Source organism: Lichenostomus cassidix, unplaced genomic scaffold, assembly GCF_008360975.1.
Source record: "Lichenostomus cassidix isolate B80296 unplaced genomic scaffold, HeHo_3.0 HiC_scaffold_893, whole genome shotgun sequence".
NCBI classification, from domain to species: Eukaryota; Metazoa; Chordata; class Aves; order Passeriformes; family Meliphagidae; genus Lichenostomus; species Lichenostomus cassidix.
In genome coordinates this window covers 27,266-46,843 of record NW_028147521.1, presented here as the reverse complement: position 1 = coordinate 46,843, position 19,578 = coordinate 27,266, and the positions used below count along the sequence as shown (strand labels likewise).

Genomic DNA, 19,578 nt, shown 5'->3' with positions numbered 1-19,578 from the left:
ACATCAAACAAGTCTCTTAAAACCTACTAAGCATCACCACCAGTTATGCCTCTGCACTACAGATACTTCCCAGGAAAAGGAGCACCCAAACGTGGCCAGCATAGGCTCACACCCCTCATCCTCACTAAGAGGGGAGACCTTGTCATTCCCTCTGCCTTTAGAAATGTTGCTTTACCAGCAATAAATTAAATAAGCTAATTAAAAATAAATTCAAGTCAAAAAGCCTTTCCTTCTCAGCCATGCAACAACATTCAAAGCTATCACTCCAGCCCATTTCATTGCCATCCAATGGAGTTACCCGATCCCTTTCAGACATGGATCTCCTGATCTCCCTCCGATTGACATCGGGACTCCTTACCGGCAATTGCTCTTCTCCCTGGGCGTGCCATGTGCATCTGGAGGCTGTCGATGCTGGGCTGCTCGTGGAAGGGCCTGGAGGCAGCTCTGAACTCTCAGGCGAGGCAGCACTGAGGTCCTGGGACAATGGTGCTGTGGAGCAGGAAAGAAAGAAAAAAGGAAGCAACGGGAAGACTGGGTAAGTATTGCTCCTCAGCTATGTTTCCTTTGGCAGCAACTGTACTTCCATCAGGAAAGAGAAAAGCTCAGATCCTCCCAAGCAGGGTAAAAAAGAAAAACAACCAAACGTGGTCTGGGGCTTTGCAACAACCAGTTCCTGATCTATTTAGCTCTCCCCTATTCTTTCAACCATATGGGGAAACTGTCCCTGTGCAATTCCTTGGCAGGAGGCAGCTGCCAGAACCCCAACTGCCAGAACCCCAACTGCCAGGGGTTTTCCCCTCAGCTCCAAAGGGACACGAGGCTCCCTCCAGCAGGGCCTGAGCACGACCGAGCCCTCGGCACTCACACGCACTCACGGAGAGCTCGCCAAGCGTGCCCGTGGCCGGGCAAGGAGCAGCGGCAGCCACGGCGCGGGGCTGGGCCAGCTGCAGGCCGAGCGGGCCAGGCTGCTGTGAGCGCAGCCCCGGCGGGACTGTCCCGCAGCCCCCGGCAGCCCGGGGAGCACGGCACGGCACGGCACGGCACGGCACGGCACGGCACGGCACGGCACGGCACAGCTGCCTTGCCCAAGGACAGACAGCCCCTGGGCCGGCCGGGGCAGCTGCGCTGAGCAGCCCCAGCACGGGCAGCGCCCACGGCCAAAGCCCGTGCCACCCTCGGCCAAAGCCCGCAGCTCCCAGCCCCGTGCTCTCACCGGCGCTGGGGAGATGCCCGGCGGGGCCGGCCGGCAGCGGCCGCTCCCTGTGCAGCAGGTGGAAGCTGCACGGAGGGCGCCTGAAGCCGCCCGGCCCGGCAGCCGCTTGTCGCCGCCGCTTCTTGACGGCGCTGCGCCGCTTGACGCGCAACAGGAGCTGGGGGCGGTCCCGGCGAAACCTGGGGTTGCTGTAGTGGAGCCAGGCGCCGGCATCGCCCGGCACGGCCGCGCCGAGCCAGCCCGGCACCTTGCGAAAGCCGTAGCGATACAGCTGTCGCACGAAGCTGGCGAAGCGCGTGGCTCGGAAGGTGTGCGGGGCAGGCCCCTGGGCGCCGGCCGGGCTGAGCAGCTCCCGCTCGAAGAGCGAGCGGTCGATGAGCAGCCCCCGGGCCAGGCTGTCCCAGCGCACGGAGCGGACGCGGGGGCTGTTCACCAGGTGCCACAGCTTGGCGGGGAAGGTGCGGGGGCTGAGCCCGGGCGGCAGAGGGGAGTCGTCCATGTCGATCGCCGCTCGCAGACTGTGGCAGCAACGCCTCAGCGCAACGGCCCCGGCGCGGGCAGGACTTGGCGGGGACAAGCGACACGAGCCAGAGAGAGGCACAGCGCGGGCACAGCGCGGCCGTGGAGCTCCCGGGGCGCTGGCCGGGCGCGGCGGGGCGGGCCAAGGTGCAAACCCTTCCTTGCTGCAGGGGAACTCTTCCTTCTTGCTCAGCTTTGCAGCGCAACCCACCAAGGCAAGTGCAGCAGGTTTCAGAAAGGGCTCCAAACCGAGGAATCCCGTGGGAAACTGTTGCTGTGTGTCGAGTGAAAGCCACATCACTCACTGTCCTGCATGGCTGAAGGGAGGAAAAAGATGTTAGACTGAGTAGCTTCGCTGTTTTGGCTGGCGTTGCTAACAGAGTTCTCCACTTCAAAGCAGACAGGTCAAACGGGACACGGGGAAATGATGAAAAGGAGGGGCTTGAAAAATTTCTTTTGCCTCTCGTCCAGCCAGCTGGCAGGTTCCTTCTCTCCGTCTCTGCCTGCCTCTGGCAGATTTGGCAGATTTCTCATTCTTTGGAGTCAGCAACATCAGTGACAGGAAGGAGCGGTGATTTTGTCAGCATTGGCATCACAGCTAAAATCCTGCCCTGTGGATGGATGTTGCTTTCCCCAAGGAATTAATGGCCTCCGGTTGGAGTGAACTCACGCTGGAGTGTCCTCAAGAGGCGTTACCTTTTTCTTTCCTCAGGAATCATTTATTCTTTTCTTTTTTCCCCCATCTGGGGAGTCTTACAATGCAAAATCCCCCCTGCAGCGCAGTCTTTTCAATGCAGACTTGCAGCGGGGAGAGACTCCCTGGAGCTGGTTTGGAGAGGTGAAGGGGCAAGGTTTGCCCTTTGGTCTTGAAGTCTTGTTTGGGAGCTGCTTGTGCTCTGGGTAGACACAAATCATGTGTATCCATCATTGTGTATGGTGGGCACATTTGTGAGCTCGCTGACACGCTGCAGAGACTTAGATGTTGTCATGTTGGGGCAGAAATTCCCATCTGGGAACTTTTTTGAGCGCTTCAATTTTTTTTTTCCCTGCAGAAATATCACCATAATGTTTCGTTTCCAGAGAATCTTTTCCATGTCTTTGGGGAACTTCCCTCTGCTGCCCTCCCAAATCAGGCCATTTCCTGGAATTCCTTCCCAAACAGAGGAGTAGCCCTTGGCCTCCACTCTCCAGCTGGAACAGAAGGAAGCCCAGAGTTTGCTGTTGTGGGAGAGGAGCTTCCCCTTCCTCCCTGCTTTCCCCTTGGGATAACTTTGTGTGTGCTCATTTGAGAAATGGAGGTTTAAACGCGGAAGGAGTTGCGTTTCAAACTGCTCCGTCCTTGAGCTCTTCTGTGGGTATCGTTGGACAAAAGGCGTCTTCCTGTGAGCTCCCAGTGTCCAGGTTAAGGAAGGAGGTTGATATTTCAGGATTGGTACTGCTGAGAGCAGTTGGTTTCCAGAGGAGCCCGGAGCTGGGAGTGGATACTTTTTTCACCTGCGCTCAGAAAAGGAAGTTGGCAAGTGGAAATTTGGCTCGAGGAGGTGGCCATCGGCAGCGTTCTCCAAGAGACGTGCTGGCAGAGAGGCAGCGGGGGAGGTTTCAGGCAGGAAGAGCAGCCCCTGCGTGGGTCACGCTGCAGGGAAGCCCAGGAGGGAGGCATGAGAAGGGCTGTTTGTTTTTGTGCAGGTGAGCGATTTTCTCCTCCTTCGAATTTTGCGCCCTCAAGTCTTGTGCTGAACTGGATGTTTGTTTGTTTTGCCGGTGGGCAGGGTCAGAGGCACAAACACAGACAGCAGCTGAAGGAATAGTGTAATTTGTATAATCCAAAACTGCAAAAAAGATCAGAGGAGCATAAGCTTGGCACTACAGTACCTAATCATTAGCAAAGAATTACTAGAGGATAAGCTAAGCAATGCACCTGCTCTTTACTACAGAAGATTGCCTCTAGTGATGAAGAAGGATGCATCACCAGATACTCTTATAATGACTTTCCCCTTCATCCAGACCCGCACATCAGCTGGGGGAAGCTGTCCCAGCAAAGCCCTGGCGAAGCACGGCCCGTAAGTGGGAAATCCTGTGCTTTAGCCACCTTTGCAGGCCACGAGGCTTCCGAGTGCCCAGGGAGAGCAGCCCAGCTTTTACAGTGCAGAATGACCAAGCTGACAGGACTTCTCCTGTGGGAACATCTGATTTCATTCTCCTCTTGGTTTTCTCCCAAAGCCTGGCCAGGGCTCAAGGAGGAACCAGGGGAGTTGTCTTGGATCCTACACCCCCGAAACATGGCCAGATGTGGCCTTGTCTGCATTCTGAATATGGAGAGGTAAATACGTGTTTCACCAATGAATGGTTACATTAGATCCCCTTGCTAGGAATACTTGATTAATGAGCGGATACATAGAACATTTGCTTCATCTAGAAGTCAGCTTGGGCTCAGGGCCTGTTGTTGAGTGAGGCCTTTTCCTTCAGTGCTTAGTGGCGCAAATTAATGCCCCGGAGAGCTGGAAACGAACAAGTCCCTCTTCAGCACGTTTCACACAGGGAACGGGATTAGCCCGGCAAGGTCGGGCCAGGGCCAAGAGCAGGAGGCCACCAGCCTGCATTTGCCCACAGGCAGCCGTCCAGAGCAAGAAGGGCACTGGTGCCCGGGGGCTGAGGTGCCCGAAGCTGCCTCCCTGCTGGGCAGCTCTGCAGAGCCCGTGGTGCGCAGGGTCCTGGGCAGCCAGGGCAGCCCACCTGCCTGGGAGCGCAAGGAGCGTCCCAGAGGAGCTGCGGCCCTTTGTTCTGGAACTCAGATTTCTCAGAGTCTCAGTGTAAATCCACAGTGTCTGACATGTTTTTCCTTTGCTCTCGCAAATCCAAACACAGCTTTGATAGAAAAGTGACCGACATAGCTTCTGCTGGTGGTGCTGGTGGTGCTTTTGTCTGCAGCTCAGGGCAGGTGGTTTTAACCAAGGCCAGAGTGCACAATTAACCCTCCAGTTAAACCGAGTCAGTCAAACCATTTCCAATCGGCCTACTGATGCTGAGCAGCTTTCCTGGGTTTTGCAAAGTTACAATCTAAAAAAAAAATCACTGAGTTTTAAATCCATAGAGATAATAGCAATAGCACGATGCCAACTTTTGCACCTCTTTTTGGTATCCTTGGTGCTTTTAAGAGTTCCTCAGTCCCCAGCAGGAATGAAAGCAACTGATCGGAGAGCTCTGCGTTGTGCCTTGCCACACCCGTGTTCGTGACAAGCTGGACTCGCCATTTGTAGGTCTGTGGAGGTAAATTCATCCAAATTCTGTGCCAAGGGCAGCCCAGGTGCCGAAAAGAGCAAGGACAGTATGTGCGTTTGCATGCACACACCCGTGGGCTGCCTGCTGTGTGGGCAGAAGGTTTTGGACAGCAGTACATCTTCACTTTCCCAAGCAGAAACAATCCTTCAAATGAAAATATTTATCAATAACATAAAAATGTATCAAATAATACACATGAGCTTCCTAGATCTTTAATGTATCATCTCTAATAATAGATATCTTTTATTATGTAATAAATAGAACCTATAAATATATACTCTATCTTTCTCTAAGCCACTGCCTGTGGGGCTTATAGACCATCTCCTAGTGTTACTGCATTTTTCCCTTCTGCTACTGCTGACCACTGCATCAACTCCCCTGAGAGTTCCTTGAGAGAACTTCACAAAAAGGGCTTCTATCATTGTTGTGAGACCTTGTTGCTTCCCAGTTCTCCACCGTCTCTCTGCATTTTGCCCCGTTTCAGCCCCTTGTGCCAATGGCCCTTCCCTCATCCCTACCCTGCAGCAGTGACAGTCACTGTCACCTCCCCCTGGCTCCACATCCTTTGCCCAAGTGCTGCCAGAGGCAGTGGAGCTGTCCCAGGATCCCTGCCTGCTTTTGGTCTCCAGGATGACGTTGAGAGGGACGCCTGGAGCGCTTCCTAAAGAACTCCCGGTGGGATGGGCTGGGGATTTCTCCTCCCCGGGGGGCTCCCGCTTGGAGCTCTCCGCTCAGTGGAGTCCCGTTTGCTCCGCAGGCCTTTGCAGCGAGTTATTCCCCAGCGTGTGGCTCTGCTGCCATCCCAAATCTGCGGTTTCATTGCCCAGCCTGACTGAGACTGGGGAAGCTGCTGGGCATGGCTGGAAATTTTCATGGCCAAAATCCTCCAGCATCATCACATTTCCACCTGCTCATTGTTTTAGACAGCACAAATCACAAAACACCCATTTCAGCTGAAAAATGCAATTTACTGCTCTGGCTGCACTGCCGATCTACAAATACACTAAAACCAATTTCCGTTTAAAAATTAAATTTATTGCAAATTGCTACACCCGTTCTGGCAACATAGAACCATGCAAATCTAAGTTGAGGTTAAAAAGAAAGGAATTTATTTGCGCTCCCTCCGTCGCTTCCTCCCGTGCAGCGCGGCCCTCCTGGACAGAGACAGCAGATGGGACATCTGGGAAGCAAAGGGAACACACTGAGTCAATATAGGGATGTTTCCCTCGGCAGCACCTGCACTTGTGTCAGGGAAGAGAAAATCTCAGAGCCTCCCCAGCAGGGTGAGAAAGAAAAAGCTGCAGGCTGAGCAGGCCAGGCTGCTGTGAGCGCAGCCCCGGCGGGACTGTCCCGCAGCCCCCGGCAGCCCGGGGGGCACGGCACGGCACAGCACGGCACGGCACGGCACGGCACGGCACGGCACGGCACGGCACAGCTGCCTTGCCCAAGGACAGACAGCCCCTGGGCCAGCCGGGCAGCTGCGCTGAGCAGCCCCAGCACGGGCAGTGCCCACGGCCAAAGCCCGCGCCACCCTCAGCCCAGCCTGCCTCACCGGCCCTGTGGCCTCACCCAGGCTCTCAGGTGGCAGCAGCGGCAGCTCCCCGTTTGCTGCTGTTGCTGGTGGCCTTCAGCTTCTCCCTGATGGCTCTGGTCACTCTCTGGATCTTCTCGAGGCCTTCGGGGCAGCTGCAGCAGAATTGTACACGCTGGAATTGGTTGCATGGCCTGGCAGAGCAGCAGTCCTGGACCCCTCTGTGCTCGCTGCTGGCTCCCTCCATCCCCTCAGCCCCTCAGCTTCCCCAGAACGCACAGCTCCACCATTCCCCTTTCCTCCCGCACACCCCTCAGCCCCACAGTCCCCTCAGCCCCACCAGCACCTCAAGGTCACTGTTCCTTCAGTGTCACCTCTCCTCAGCCCCTCAGTCTCACCGTCCTTCAGCAGCTCCTCGGGGGACACCAGCTGCTCCCACCGCTGCAGGGACACCTGGGGCTCCAACTGCTGCTCCGCCCGGCCCGGCTGCCAGCTCGGACCCAGCACGGGAAGAGGGGACAGAGGGGGCACAGGGGGAAAAGCAAGGGGTGAGAGAGGAAGCAAAGAAGGAAAAGAGGTTAAAAAACAGCCTATACCTATCCAAAAAATCAATCTATGTATCTAAATACACCTATACCTAATACTACATAAATATAACTACGCAGATTTATCAATTTACCTATATGCTTATTCAAATGTAACTATATACATATTTAACTATACCTAGATATGTAAAAATATAACTGTATACATCTGAAACTACATATATAAATGTAACTATAAAGATCTATAAAAAATACATATAACTAAATCAATCTATATATATAATTACACAGATATAAAAATATAAATAATTTATACTATTTTTATACTATTTTACACTTTCTTATACTATTTTATACTATTTTATAACTATTTATGTATCTATAAATGTAACTATGGACAGAGGGACTGGACCTGGCTGATGTTCACAGGCTTTCCCTCTGTCTCTTCTTCCCATGCAGGACAGCCCTCTAGGAAAGGTCCATCAGATGAGTATCTGGGAAGCAAAGGGAACACTGAGTCAATATTGGCCCTTGTGCACGTTTCCCTTTGGCAGCCAATTGTCCTTCCATCAGGGATTGTTAAATATGGCCTAAAAAGGCAGACTCTCACTTGGGAATTTGAAGCCTGCTCTTTAAACAACTGGGATCCTTGCAAGTACAAAAATCTGTGTAAAATGTTGACGTATCCAGATAGAGTCTCAGCACTCGCAGTGCAAAGGGCACCAAGGAGAGCTTGAAACACAGACAATCCCAGCTCGCAAAATAACCCCAGCCTTGTTCTTTTTTTGTGATGTGACAGAGAGCCCTCAGTCCTCACTGAAATGGTTGAAGCTGAAAGGTGCTGTCAGCTGAGTAACGAACCAAACTGGGACAGCCAGCTTGGTGACACAAGTGCCAGAAGGTCAGCTTTATTCACTGCTCTCCTTCCACAGCCCAGGACTCAGGGTCAGTGCCGCCAGAGAAGCGTGCAGGGCAGGGCTGCAGCGGGGAGGCTGTGCCAGTGCCCTGCTTGAGCTCAAGGCACCAGGAAGCACCAAGCCTGCAGACACGAACTCAACTCTTCTGATCTCCCTTCCTGCCCGAGGCAGGCTCACAGCAGCCATCTCAGACCTCTCAAAACCAAGCTGGGCTCTCTCCTTACCAAGCTCCTCGGGCTCCAGGGAACTGTTCTCGCGGCTCACGGTGCCAGGCCAAGCTCCCTCGGCTGCAGCCTTGTTCTCGGGCTCCCCTCCTGAAGGCTCTGGGGCGACACCAATGTTCCACTTGAAAGAAAACCAGAAAGAAAGAAACCCAAAACTCTCAATACTTTTCTGGAATCATTTCAGGGACAAAATAGTTCAGAGCCTGCCACATTTCTTTCTCTTCAGGAAGAAAAAGCTTTTGAAAACTGCTATGTGTGAGTTTGCAGAAGAAAGAGGGTCATCACCCTTGGCAAGAAGATATTGGGAAGTTCCAAAAACTCCCACTCCCCACCTGGACTCTGCCCTTCCTCTGTAATAAAGAAATAACCGGCAATGGGTCTGCATATTAAATGAAACAGAGCAGTTCTTTGGCACAGTTGTATGATAATATGCAAAAAGGCCTGTGCCAATACAGCAACTGAAAACTCCTGGCAAGTCTGGCGAGAGCCAAGAGGCAAGAAGAAGGGGATTCCTAATGCCAACAGGGAATCTGTCAAACAAAAAGCCTCATAGTCCCTGACCAAATTGCTCTTCAACACAGAAGGAGCCCATGGGCTTCAAGGAGTCCTTCACCATGTCATGTCCTGGACCAGCATTGTCCTTCTCTCCAATCACACAACTCATGGAGTCTCAAAGCCAACACATCTGCCCCCTAAAGGCTCCGGGGCTCACACACTTAATCCCTTGATCCTAACAGGAAAGTCTTGCGCCCTAAAGGCCTGCAACAGTGGAGAAGATTGGCTTTTCAAACCCAGTCCAAAAGCTGCCAAAGCTTCCACTTCATCACCACAGATGCCTCTGCACTAGGGATCCTTCCCAGGAAAAGGAGCACCCAAATTTGGCCAACACAGGCTCACACCTCTCATCCTCACCAAGGGAGGAGACTTTTTAATTCCCTCCTCTTTTGGAAATCTTGCTTTACCAAGCAAATCTCTCCCTGTCCATTCAGAGCTCAAGTCAAGAAGCCTTTGCTTCTCAGCCATGCAACAACATTCAAAAACTCTCACTCCAGCCCCTTGCATTGCTATCCCATGGAGTTACCTGAGCCAAGGGAGACCTGTCAGGCAGGGATGGTGAAAGCGTCTCCTCCACTCCCTCAAGAACAAGGTCCCATGGTGGCAATTCCTCTTCCCCAGGCCCATTCCATGGCCAGCTGGAGGCCGTCCATGCTGCGCAACCAGCACTGCCAGGCAGAGCATCGGGGGCTGAAGTGCCCGCTGTGGCTGCAAGAATCCAAACACTTTGGTCAGGCTCCAGCATGGGGCTTTGGGACACAGAGCTCCATTGCTGCCTTGGATCAATCACCACAGGACTCACACAGGGAAACCAGACAGAGAATCTTTTGCCTTTCAAGGTCCTCCTTGCTAATTAGTGCACCTAACAATTTCTGCCTGAGAATGACAGAGCATTGGGGAAAAATACTTCAACTGGTCACTTCTCATGACCTTTCTGAAAAGCAAGGGTAGAACTCTTTTCCTACCTGATGGGTTGTAGGCTGGGAAGTGCTGCCCTGAAAACATGAAGCTGCTGTGCTCTGGAACGGCCACGGAAGTGCTTAGAAGCTCTTCAGGATACCATGGAATGAAGAAGACCTCAGGCTGGTGTTGAAATATGCGTGTGCCTGGTTCCTCTGATGACAGCTCAGGAAGTCCCGGAGTGACAAACACTCTCCAGGGAGGTGCCGGGGAAACCTCAAGCTCTTGAGCACCTGGACCTGTCCTGGATGGGCCTGCAAGCAGCTCTGAATCCTCAGCTGAGAAAGCCCTGAGGTTCTGGTACGAGGGAGCTGTGCAGCAGGAGAAGAAGAAGAAAGGAAGCAAAGGGAAGACTGAATCAATGTTGGCCTTCGTGTATTTCCCTTTGGCAGCAATTGCACATCCATCAGGGCTTTTATAAGACGGCCTGAAAGGCAGATTCTCACTTGGGCATTTGAAGCCTGCTCTTTAAACAAGCAGGATCTCTCCACATTTTCAAATCTGTGTGAAGTATTGAAGTATCCCAAAAAAAAGTCTCAGCACTCGCAGTGCAAAGGGCACCAAGGAGAGCTTGAAACATAGACTGTCCCAGCTTGCAGAAAAAACCCCAGCCTTGTTCTTTCTCTGTGCTGACAGAGAGCACTCAGTCCTCACTGAAATGGTTGAAGCTGAAAGGTGCTGTCAGGTGAATACTGAACCAAACTGGGACAGCCAGCTTGGTGACACAAGTGCCAGAAGGTCAGCTTTAGTCACTGCTCTCTTGCCACAGCCCAGGACTCAGGGTCAGTGCCGCCAGAGAAGCGTGCAGGGCAGGGCTCCAGCGGGGAGGCTGTGCCAGTGCCCTGCTTGAGCTCAAGGCACCAGGAAGCACCAAGCCTGCAGACAAGAACTCAACTCTTCTGATCTCCCTTCCTGCCCGAGGCAGGCTCACAGCAGCCATCTCAGACCTCTCAAAACCAAGCTGGGCTCTCTCCTTACCAAGCTCCTCGGGCTCCAGGGAACTGTTCCCGCGGCTCACGGTGCCAGGCCAAGCTCCCTCGGCTGCAGCCTTGTTCTCGGGCTCCCCTCCTGAATACTCTGGGGTGACACCAGTGTTCCACTTGAAAGAAAAACATAACATAACCCTTCTTGCCAATGACAGAAAACACCTGGTTCAATGACTCCATGGCTCACACACTTCATCCCTTCTTTCCACACAGGAAGAAATAGCTTCCCAAATGCCTTCAACAGTGGAGAAGATTGACTTCTCAAAACACATCCAAAAGCTTTCAAGGTTGGACATGGGAGCCACACTGAACACATGATGTGGGCACTAAGGAACAAGTCCTGCCAGCTCCTGGCACAGGGATGTGTTCCTCCCTCCAACTGCCCTGAGCACAACAGCCTCATCCAGGCTGCAGCTTTGCCGCCACTGGACGGGAACACACATCTCTTGGCACAGAGATGCCCAAGAGGAAGGTGCCTGAGCTCCGGAACCCAGAGAGCAAGACTGGCCAGTTTGCCCAGCTGAGGATTTCCCAGATACACACTTGACTGGAGGCTGCTGAGAGCACAAGAAAGCTGCAGCTGCAGCACATCCCCTCACACGGCTCTCGCAGCGCCTACACGCACGGCAGGGCTCACACAGCAGCAGCAGCTGCAGCCCAGCCCTGGCTCTGCCTTGGCCTTCCAGCCAAAAGGAGGCACAGCCCACAGCTGGTGCTGTAACACAGGCTCCTCTCGCATGCCCCTCCCTGCTCGGGAGACTTTGCCTCCACTGGCAATTCTCCAAACACTCTTCTCTTATTTCACATCAAACAAGTCTCTTAAAACCTACTAAGCATCACCACCAGTTATGCCTCTGCACTACAGATACTTCCCAGGAAAAGGAGCACCCAAACGTGGCCAGCATAGGCTCACACCCCTCATCCTCACTAAGAGGGGAGACCTTGTCATTCCCTCTGCCTTTAGAAATGTTGCTTTACCAGCAATAAATTAAGTAAGCTAATTAAAAATAAATTCAAGTCAAAAAGCCTTTCCTTCTCAGCCATGCAACAACATTCAAAGCTATCACTCCAGCCCATTTCATTGCCATCCAATGGAGTTACCCGATCCCTTTCAGACATGGATCTCCTGATCTCCCTCCGATTGACATCGGGACTCCTTACCGGCAGTTGCTCTTCTCCCTGGGCGTGCCATGTGCATCTGGAGGCTGTCGATGCTGGGCTGCTCGTGGAAGGGCCTGGAGGCAGCTCTGAACTCTCAGGCGAGGCAGCACTGAGGTCCTGGGACAATGGTGCTGTGGAGCAGGAAAGAAAGAAAAAAGGAAGCAACGGGAAGACTGGGTAAGTATTGCTCCTCAGCTATGTTTCCTTTGGCAGCAACTGTACTTCCATCAGGAAAGAGAAAAGCTCAGATCCTCCCAAGCGGGGTAAAAAAGAAAAACAACCAAACGTGGTCTGGGGTTTTGCAACAACCAGTTCCTGATCTATTTAGCTCTCCCCTATTCTTTCAACCATATGGGGAAACTGTCCCTGTGCAATTCCTTGGCAGGAGGCAGCTGCCAGAACCCCAACTGCCAGAACCCCAACTGCCAGGGGTTTTCCCCTCAGCTCCAAAGGGACACGAGGCTCCCTCCAGCAGGGCCTGAGCACGACCGAGCCCTCGGCACTCACACGCACTCACGGAGAGCTCGCCAAGCGTGCCCGTGGCCGGGCAAGGAGCAGCGGCAGCCACGGCGCGGGGCTGGGCCAGCTGCAGGCCGAGCGGGCCAGGCTGCTGTGAGCGCAGCCCCGGCGGGACTGTCCCGCAGCCCCCGGCAGCCCGGGGGGCACGGCACGGCACGGCACGGCACGGCACGGCACGGCACGGCACGGCACGGCACGGCACGGCACGGCACAGCTGCCTTGCCCAAGGACAGACAGCCCCTGGGCCAGCCGGGCAGCTGCGCTGAGCAGCCCCAGCACGGGCAGCGCCCACGGCCAAAGCCCGCGCCACCCTCGGCCAAAGCCCGCAGCTCCCAGCCCCGTGCTCTCACCGGCGCTGGGGAGATGCCCGGCGGGGCCGGCCGGCAGCGGCCGCTCCCTGTGCAGCAGGTGGAAGCTGCACGGAGGGCGCCTGAAGCCGCCCGGCCCGGCAGCCGCTTGGCGCCGCCGCTTCTTGACCTCCCTCCGCCGCTTGACGCGCAGCAGGAGCTGGGGGCGGTCCCGGCGAAACCTGGGGTTGCTGTAGTGGAGCCAGGCGCCGGCATCGCCCGGCACGGCCGCGCCGAGCCAGCCCGGCACCTTGCGAAAGCCGTAGCGATACAGCTGTCGCACGAAGCTGGCGAAGCGCGTGGCTCGGAAGGTGTGCGGGGCAGGCCCCTGGGCGCCGGCCGGGCTGAGCAGCTCCCGCTCGAAGAGCGAGCGGTCGATGAGCAGCCCCCGGGCCAGGCTGTCCCAGCGCACGGAGCGGACGCGGGGGCTGTTCACCAGGTGCCACAGCTTGGCGGGGAAGGTGCGGGGGCTGAGCCCGGGCGGCAGAGGGGAGTCGTCCATGTCGATCGCCGCTCGCAGACTGTGGCAGCAACGCCTCAGCGCAACGGCCCCGGCGCGGGCAGGACTTGGCGGGGACAAGCGACACGAGCCAGAGAGAGGCACAGCGCGGGCACAGCGCGGCCGTGGAGCTCCCGGGGCGCTGGCCGGGCGCGGCGGGGCGGGCCAAGGTGCAAACCCTTCCTTGCTGCAGGGGAACTCTTCCTTCTTGCTCAGCTTTGCAGCGCAACCCACCAAGGCAAGTGCAGCAGGTTTCAGAAAGGGCTCCAAACCGAGGAATCCCGTGGGAAACTGTTGCTGTGTGTCGAGTGAAAGCCACATCACTCACTGTCCTGCATGGCTGAAGGGAGGAAAAAGATGTTAGACTGAGTAGCTTCGCTGTTTTGGCTGGCGTTGCTAACAGAGTTCTCCACTTCAAAGCAGACAGGTCAAACGGGACACGGGGAAATGATGAAAAGGAGGGTCTTGAAGACTTTCTTTCGGCCTTTTCATAGCTAGAACAAGTAGACCTATTTCCTCCATCTCTCTTAATTTTTGTCTTTATGCCTTTACACCGTTTAACCCTGAGGGCTCATATGAGCATGTTTGGTGGTATGGGGTAAGCTCATCCCACACACACAGGGGATGTTCTCCTTATATCCAGCTTGTCTTGAGTTCCGGCTGACACTGATGCCTGAAACAGGCTACCTGAAAACAGAGGCTGAAACAACTAGGTGTATAAAAAGTGGACAAATTTATTCAAGGCCTTCAAGGAATATTCTGGCAAGCAAAGTCCCTCCTCATGATCAACACCCAAAATGGACCCCGGGTCACGAGCTCTTCACCTTTTGTAAGTTTTGTCTTATTGGCATATTGGTCCCTAATTCTCCAATCACACCTTCAGGCGATGATACTGACTGCCCTAGGCCCTGCTCCCCCTTTTCCACCGCTGTTTACATATTTTTGAGCCCTAGGGTAATGAATAAGTCCTTGAATCTCTATCCAGAGAGCTTTGTTTTGGTTAATAGTGTTGGGAACAGAGCTTTTCAGCATTCTGTAGGAGCACACAATTTCACCAAGTTACAGACGCATGAAGAGGAAAAGAATCCCAAAATTATTGAGGCATCAACACTGCCTTCTCTTGCCCTCCTTCCGGGTGCCTTTGTTAGGAGCTTAGCCCTGTCACCTCAGTGCCTAAATTGTGGGTGACATGCTGACAGAAGGATTGTTGGTCTCATCAGATTCTGGAATAGTCTTTTGGATGGAGTGGTTTAAAGATGCCCTGGGATCTCTTCCTCTATGTGCTTGCTTTCTCAGAAGAATTGAAACCCACTACCTAGAAAATGTCTTTCCAATCCATCAGAAATAGCTGAAAACAGTACTGAATTATGAATGATCTACCTTGGTGGGATGGGCTATGTCTTTCTTTAAACACAGTGTAACAACCCTCATAAAAATCATCCCAGCGACTGAATTACTATATAATTTCTAATGAAGACGCAAAAAGGAGAAGACAGGAGTTCAGAAAAGAAGGGACATCTTTCTTCATGTTTCATGTCCATCTGTGTGCTGCTTCATCCAGAAAAAGCTCATTTTGAAGACCTCCTCTGTAATCTCTGTGAGTTATGCGAAACTAATGAACACTTGACCTGTGCCCTAGCAGAGATGAGGAAGCAGGTGATTGAAAAGTGGATTTTGCATGGGAATGTTTAGTCACTCATGTAGCATGGTTATGGTTGCATTGACTTTTCTGCAGTACTTTGCAGCTAAGAAGAAGTTACCCTTAGCTGTGATTTAAGGATACTGAAACATAAAAAGAAAAAGAACCAGACCCTGCATGTCAACCCTGGCAGTTCAAACACTGCACAACGCAAGAACTGCCCAAAGAGATCGATTGGCCAGCCCATGGCAGCTGCTACAGGACCAGCTGCACTGGGTGTGTAGGAGATAACCTCTCTGGTCTGTGGGTGGCCAGGCTTTGCTAGCTGTGAGCAGAGCTGACCCCAGGAGCTCTGTCTGCTGGGACCACCTAAGCCTGTGGAAGGCCAAGTGGCTGGTGGCCTCCTGACCCATAGGACAGCTTTCTTTCCTCACAGCATGGGGCTATAAAAACAGTATTATCATACACAGAGGGCCAGAAGCTTTTTCTTTTGGCTGCTAGTGTCCACTGGCTACTGGGGAAGAGGAGAAGAAGAGTCCTCGTGCAGCAAGTTACCCAGCTACCCATGCAGCGTGGCAGGAAAAGTGGCCAGAAGCCCATTTGCCCTTTGGTGATTCTGGTGAAGCCTTAATGCTTCTGACAGAGCTGATAGGCAGATGCCAGAGCTGTGGAGAATCCCAGAGAAATTTGTCCTTGGAGATGTGTATGGATGTTCTCCCAGCCATGAAGTGCCATCTGTGTCCTGTCTGTGTGTTGCTGACTGGGTTGTTGAGGGTCTGAGGTGCCTCTTGAGCCAGCTGCTATGGAGCTCCTTCACCGAGGAATGGATTGTGATACAACATCCTGTTCTGCTTGTATTTGGGCACTGGCAGAGCCTGGACCAGTCTGGCTCAAGCTTGGGCTCCTGCCAAGCAAGACTGCTAATGGGAGCAGCTCGAGGCCCTCAGCTCTCCCCAGCCTGCTGGGACAGGCAGACATGGCCATGGGGACAGCGTGGAGCTGCCCTGTCTGCCAGAACACTCGGAAGGACGGGAATTCTGCTCGACCCTGTCAGCACCAGTTCTGCCTGGGCTGCATCCTGTGGTGGGCAAAGAGAAATCCAGCGTGCCCACTCTGCAGAAGAATGACAGAAGCTGTCAGCTTTTCAGAGTAGGATGAACAGGACGATATACAGTTTGCCATCAAAGAATTGCTGGAGTCCGGCAGGGAGAGCTGCTGGCCACCTTGCCAGAAACAGCCCCTGTCACCCTGTGATGTCTACTCCGTCTTCTCCACAGGGAATTCTGTCCCCAGCTGAGCAGGGGGCTGCAGGGCCAGAGCTTGTGGATGGCCTCCTACCTGAGGTGTGGGCAGAACTTTTCAAAGAGCAATGTCATCTGCTGCTCCAGGGGTGCCTTGGCTGCACCAGAAGCTGGAGGAAATATGCCAGGAGCACAGGTGGCTGGTAAAGAATTCGCAGAGCAGCATCCTGCATGCCCTCTGTGCCTTTGGTCAAGATGCCAAAACCTTGGTGCCACTACTGCAGCCTCTCCTCAACACAGATACACTGAACCTCTCTGGTCCATGGCCTCCTCAATGTCCTTGTGGGCCAGTGCCACGAGGAGGCCCAGAGGCTGCTGCTGTGCTCTGGTGCTGTCAGGGGTGAGAACAACAGCCCTGTGGCCAGAGCCAGCTCCAGCTCCAGCAGCTGCAGCTGCAGCAGCTCCCAGGAGGAGACTCCTTCCAGAAGCCCTGCTGGCTCCAGTGGGGAAAACCAACACACACACTGGAGAGCAGCCTCCCAACACACACTGGAGAGCAGCCTCCACTGCAGCCATCCCCCACCTGCACCCATCCCTGCAGAGCAGGACCTGCCCCAGAGGACCCAGGGCAGCAGGTGGTGACAGTGACATGTTCCTCTGTCCAGGGCAGAAGTCACAGCCCCTCTGCTCCTGGCTGGGACAGGGGCTGCTTGCCCAGGAGGCCCTGGTGTCCCACAAAGAGGAGGAGCCCAGGGCCCCAGGGCTCTGCCCAGCCCTGCAAAAGACCACCCTGGCAGCAGTGTTAATGAGGCTCCAGCAGCCATTTAGTCAAATGAGAGGAAACAAATGTCTCTTTCCCTGACATGATCTCTGGCACAGCTTTCTCCTCCTTCTCCTGCTGCCTTTCCCTGACCCCACACCCCACCACTGACCAGGAGCCTCAGGGCTGCAGGAAATGCTGTGTGAGCCATGGTGATTGAAGAGCTTCTGAAGAAAACATGGGGGTGATGCTTTCAGAGAAATCACGAATGAAAGATCAACCAACCTCGCAATCAATCGTATGCCAGAGGATTCCATTAAATATCAGACTGCAATAAATTAGTGAAAAGATATGGGAAGAAATTAAATCTCCCCCAGCTGTTGGCTTTCCTCAGGCTCCATGGTCTATGTGTTGCTAGACAAACTTCATTCTGGAAGAATATTAATTGCACTGACTTGTTGGAGACTGACCTCAAAAGGTCTCAGATCTGTGCTGAGCAGTGACTCAAATAAGCTTGACAGAAGCATCTCCAGCTGTCCAAGTGTAACAGGAAAACATATTCTCTGCTTCATGACTGTGTGGCAACAGCTGCTGCTGTGAATATGTCAATGTTCTTCATGGATAACTCCTGGGAAGGAATTGTGTGCACAGGCAGAGTGTGATTGCTTCTATCTCTTCTAATTACTCCAATCAGATGATGGCCAGAGCTTTAATGCAAAAAGCACCATGACAGAATAATTTGCTATATTCTCCACACTACCCCTGTGGTTTTGATTTTCTTATTGACCTGGCCTCAAGAAATCAGTCTACAAAAAGAGGCAAACCTCAGCATGCAAGTGGGAGTGCCAGTCTTTCTGGCTGCCGTTTATGCAGTATGTGCAAACAACTTTTCAACATATTTGCAAAAAAGCTATTAGTTCTTGCTATACATTTCCAGAACCTGACTCTCCCCTCTTTTTATTTTGATTTCAGATCAAAGCACCATTATTTTCTGGACAGGGAAGTAAGAACCAGCTGCAAATACAGGCTACAGGTGTGAACCTATACTGCAGGAACTGAGCTGTAGCTCAGAATTAGAGGCAAGAAGTGGTGCCATGGCAAATGGGAATGTTTAGTGTTGACACAGGAGCCTTGTGCAATGCCTTACCAGCCCATGACCCACATTGCTGTCAACTCTCTATCCGGTGTTACAAAGAGTGTAGAGAGCTGACGACAAGTTTAAAAAAATAGCCAAAATGTTCATTTTGTTAATATGGTGAACAAGGAATATCTAATATTACAGCCCTTATAGAAGTGAGTATTGACTTAGTACATGCTGGCAGCTTTACTTTGAAATCAGCAGGTCTGTATAAATCAAATTATCAACACAAATTAATTTGCTCTATGATCAAACTAAAAATACCTTGTTGATAAGTTTAGTAGAAGGTTGCAAGGTCAGCACTGATTACAATTTCATTTTTCTTTAGTGGCTATTGTGCAGGAAACTTACTCTGGTTTACAAAGTAACCAGTCTGGATGTCATTAAAATGCCAGTACATTTCATATAGCCATTTCTCTACCAGAACAAAGCCATAAGACTTCACAGCCTTTGAAAATACATTTTAAAATGAATTTTTAAACCAATGGCTGGAGTAGGACTCAGAATAAAAACTCTCTCAAACCTCAACTCCACTGAAATATTCCCATCCTTGTCACTCTGTGAATAAGCCCAATGTTCACTTTCTGAATTGTCCATTGCTTTTCTGAGATGGAAAGTCCCACTTATGGTGGTTTTGGTGTGGTCAGCAACTGGGGAAGGGTCTCCTTCCTTCATCAGCTCCACACTGCAGTGCCTTTGCAGTGAGTCCCACTGGCTGCTTTTTGCACAGCCGTGGTGCTTCCACATGAGGCAGAAAGTGCAATTGCATTTCCAGCCAAAAGCCCATGAGGAGTGGGGCAGCCAGAGCATCCTGTGCAGATACAGCCTGCAGCTGTGACTCGAGAGGGTTTCTGTTGCTGCCCAGCGCAGCAGGTGTGTCTCCTCTGTGACTGCCCCCCTTCTCCCTGGTGCCCATGGATAGGAGCTACGAGGCTCTGCAAGGGCAAGGGAACAGGGTGGGGATGTCTGCTGGCAGTAGAGTGCAGCGCAGAGCAAACAGACCATGACAGTCCTGGAGTGTGAGACAGAGAACTTGTGGCACAGCTGGGGACTGAGCCAGTGAGGGAAGGTGCTGCTGAACCTGCTGTTTGTGAAGAGAGAAGGGCTGGTGGGGAACGGGAGGGTTGGAGGCTGCCTTGGGCTGGGTGATCACCAAATGCTTGTGTTCAATTCCCAGAGAAGGAAGGAGAGGTGTTGGGAAAATGTTGAACTGTAAGAAATTATGAATCCCTTAAGCTTTAATAGACCATGCTTAGTCCTGTATTCCCACATTGCAGTGATTAATGTGGGCAAGTGGATATCTTAGCCTTGAGAATAAAGAGAGTGGGCCTGCCAAGAAGATAGCTGCAATGCATTCAAGGGGAAGAAACTGGTTTGAGGAGGCTCTTGACAGTAGGAGGAGAATATGAGGAATGGGATGTTCTCCAAACGACCACCAAATGACTACTCTCACTGGCAATACTTTTGGGGAAGTGATTTAAATCTGTGAGATACTTTGCAGGAATGTTTAGCCTGTGCATTTCAGCAAAGTCATGAATATGTCTT

The 19,578-nt window shown here is 52.8% G+C and overlaps 2 protein-coding genes across 4 annotated transcripts in view; both read right to left on the bottom strand.

Moving 5' to 3' along the window:
* The window catches only part of LOC146422236 (uncharacterized), a 32,966-nt gene extending 30,803 nt beyond the window's left edge, over positions 1-2,163 (bottom strand). For 2 of the 3 annotated variants that reach the window (XM_085046707.1, XM_085046706.1), the window contains exons 1-2: positions 1,214-2,163; positions 299-489 (exon numbers count right to left, since the gene is read on the bottom strand). In XM_085046707.1, the coding sequence (XP_084902833.1) occupies positions 299-489; positions 1,214-2,030 (1,008 nt within the window). In that variant the 5' untranslated portion in view covers positions 2,031-2,163. The remainder of the gene's footprint in view (positions 1-298; positions 490-1,213) is intronic. The other variant, XM_085046708.1, reaches the window with a different exon arrangement.
* Positions 2,164-6,024: 3,861 nt separating this feature from the next.
* On the bottom strand, positions 6,025-19,465 carry LOC146422235 (uncharacterized). The gene is made up of 9 exons (XM_085046701.1): positions 12,760-19,465; positions 11,831-12,021; positions 10,722-10,842; positions 9,749-10,054; positions 9,310-9,491; positions 8,229-8,349; positions 6,941-7,581; positions 6,581-6,697; positions 6,025-6,191 (listed from the first exon to the last, which is right to left on the bottom strand). Exons 1-7 carry the CDS (start codon positions 13,574-13,576, stop codon positions 7,556-7,558), a joined length of 1,764 nt encoding a protein of 587 aa, XP_084902827.1. The 5' UTR covers positions 13,577-19,465; the 3' UTR covers positions 6,025-6,191; positions 6,581-6,697; positions 6,941-7,555.
* Positions 19,466-19,578: the final 113 nt, after the last annotated feature.

Coding starts and splice junctions, on each gene's coding strand:
- LOC146422235 (XM_085046701.1), bottom strand. CDS start 13,576: ATGTGGCTTTCACTCGACACACAGCAACAGTTTCCCACGGGATTCCTC. Junction 10,843..11,830: donor CCATGTCTGAAAGGGATCGG/GTAACTCCATTG, acceptor TTTTCTTTCAAG/TGGAACACTGGTGTCACCCC. Junction 9,492..9,748: donor CCCAGCCTACAACCCATCAG/GTAGGAAAAGAG, acceptor GGATTCTTGCAG/CCACAGCGGGCACTTCAGCC.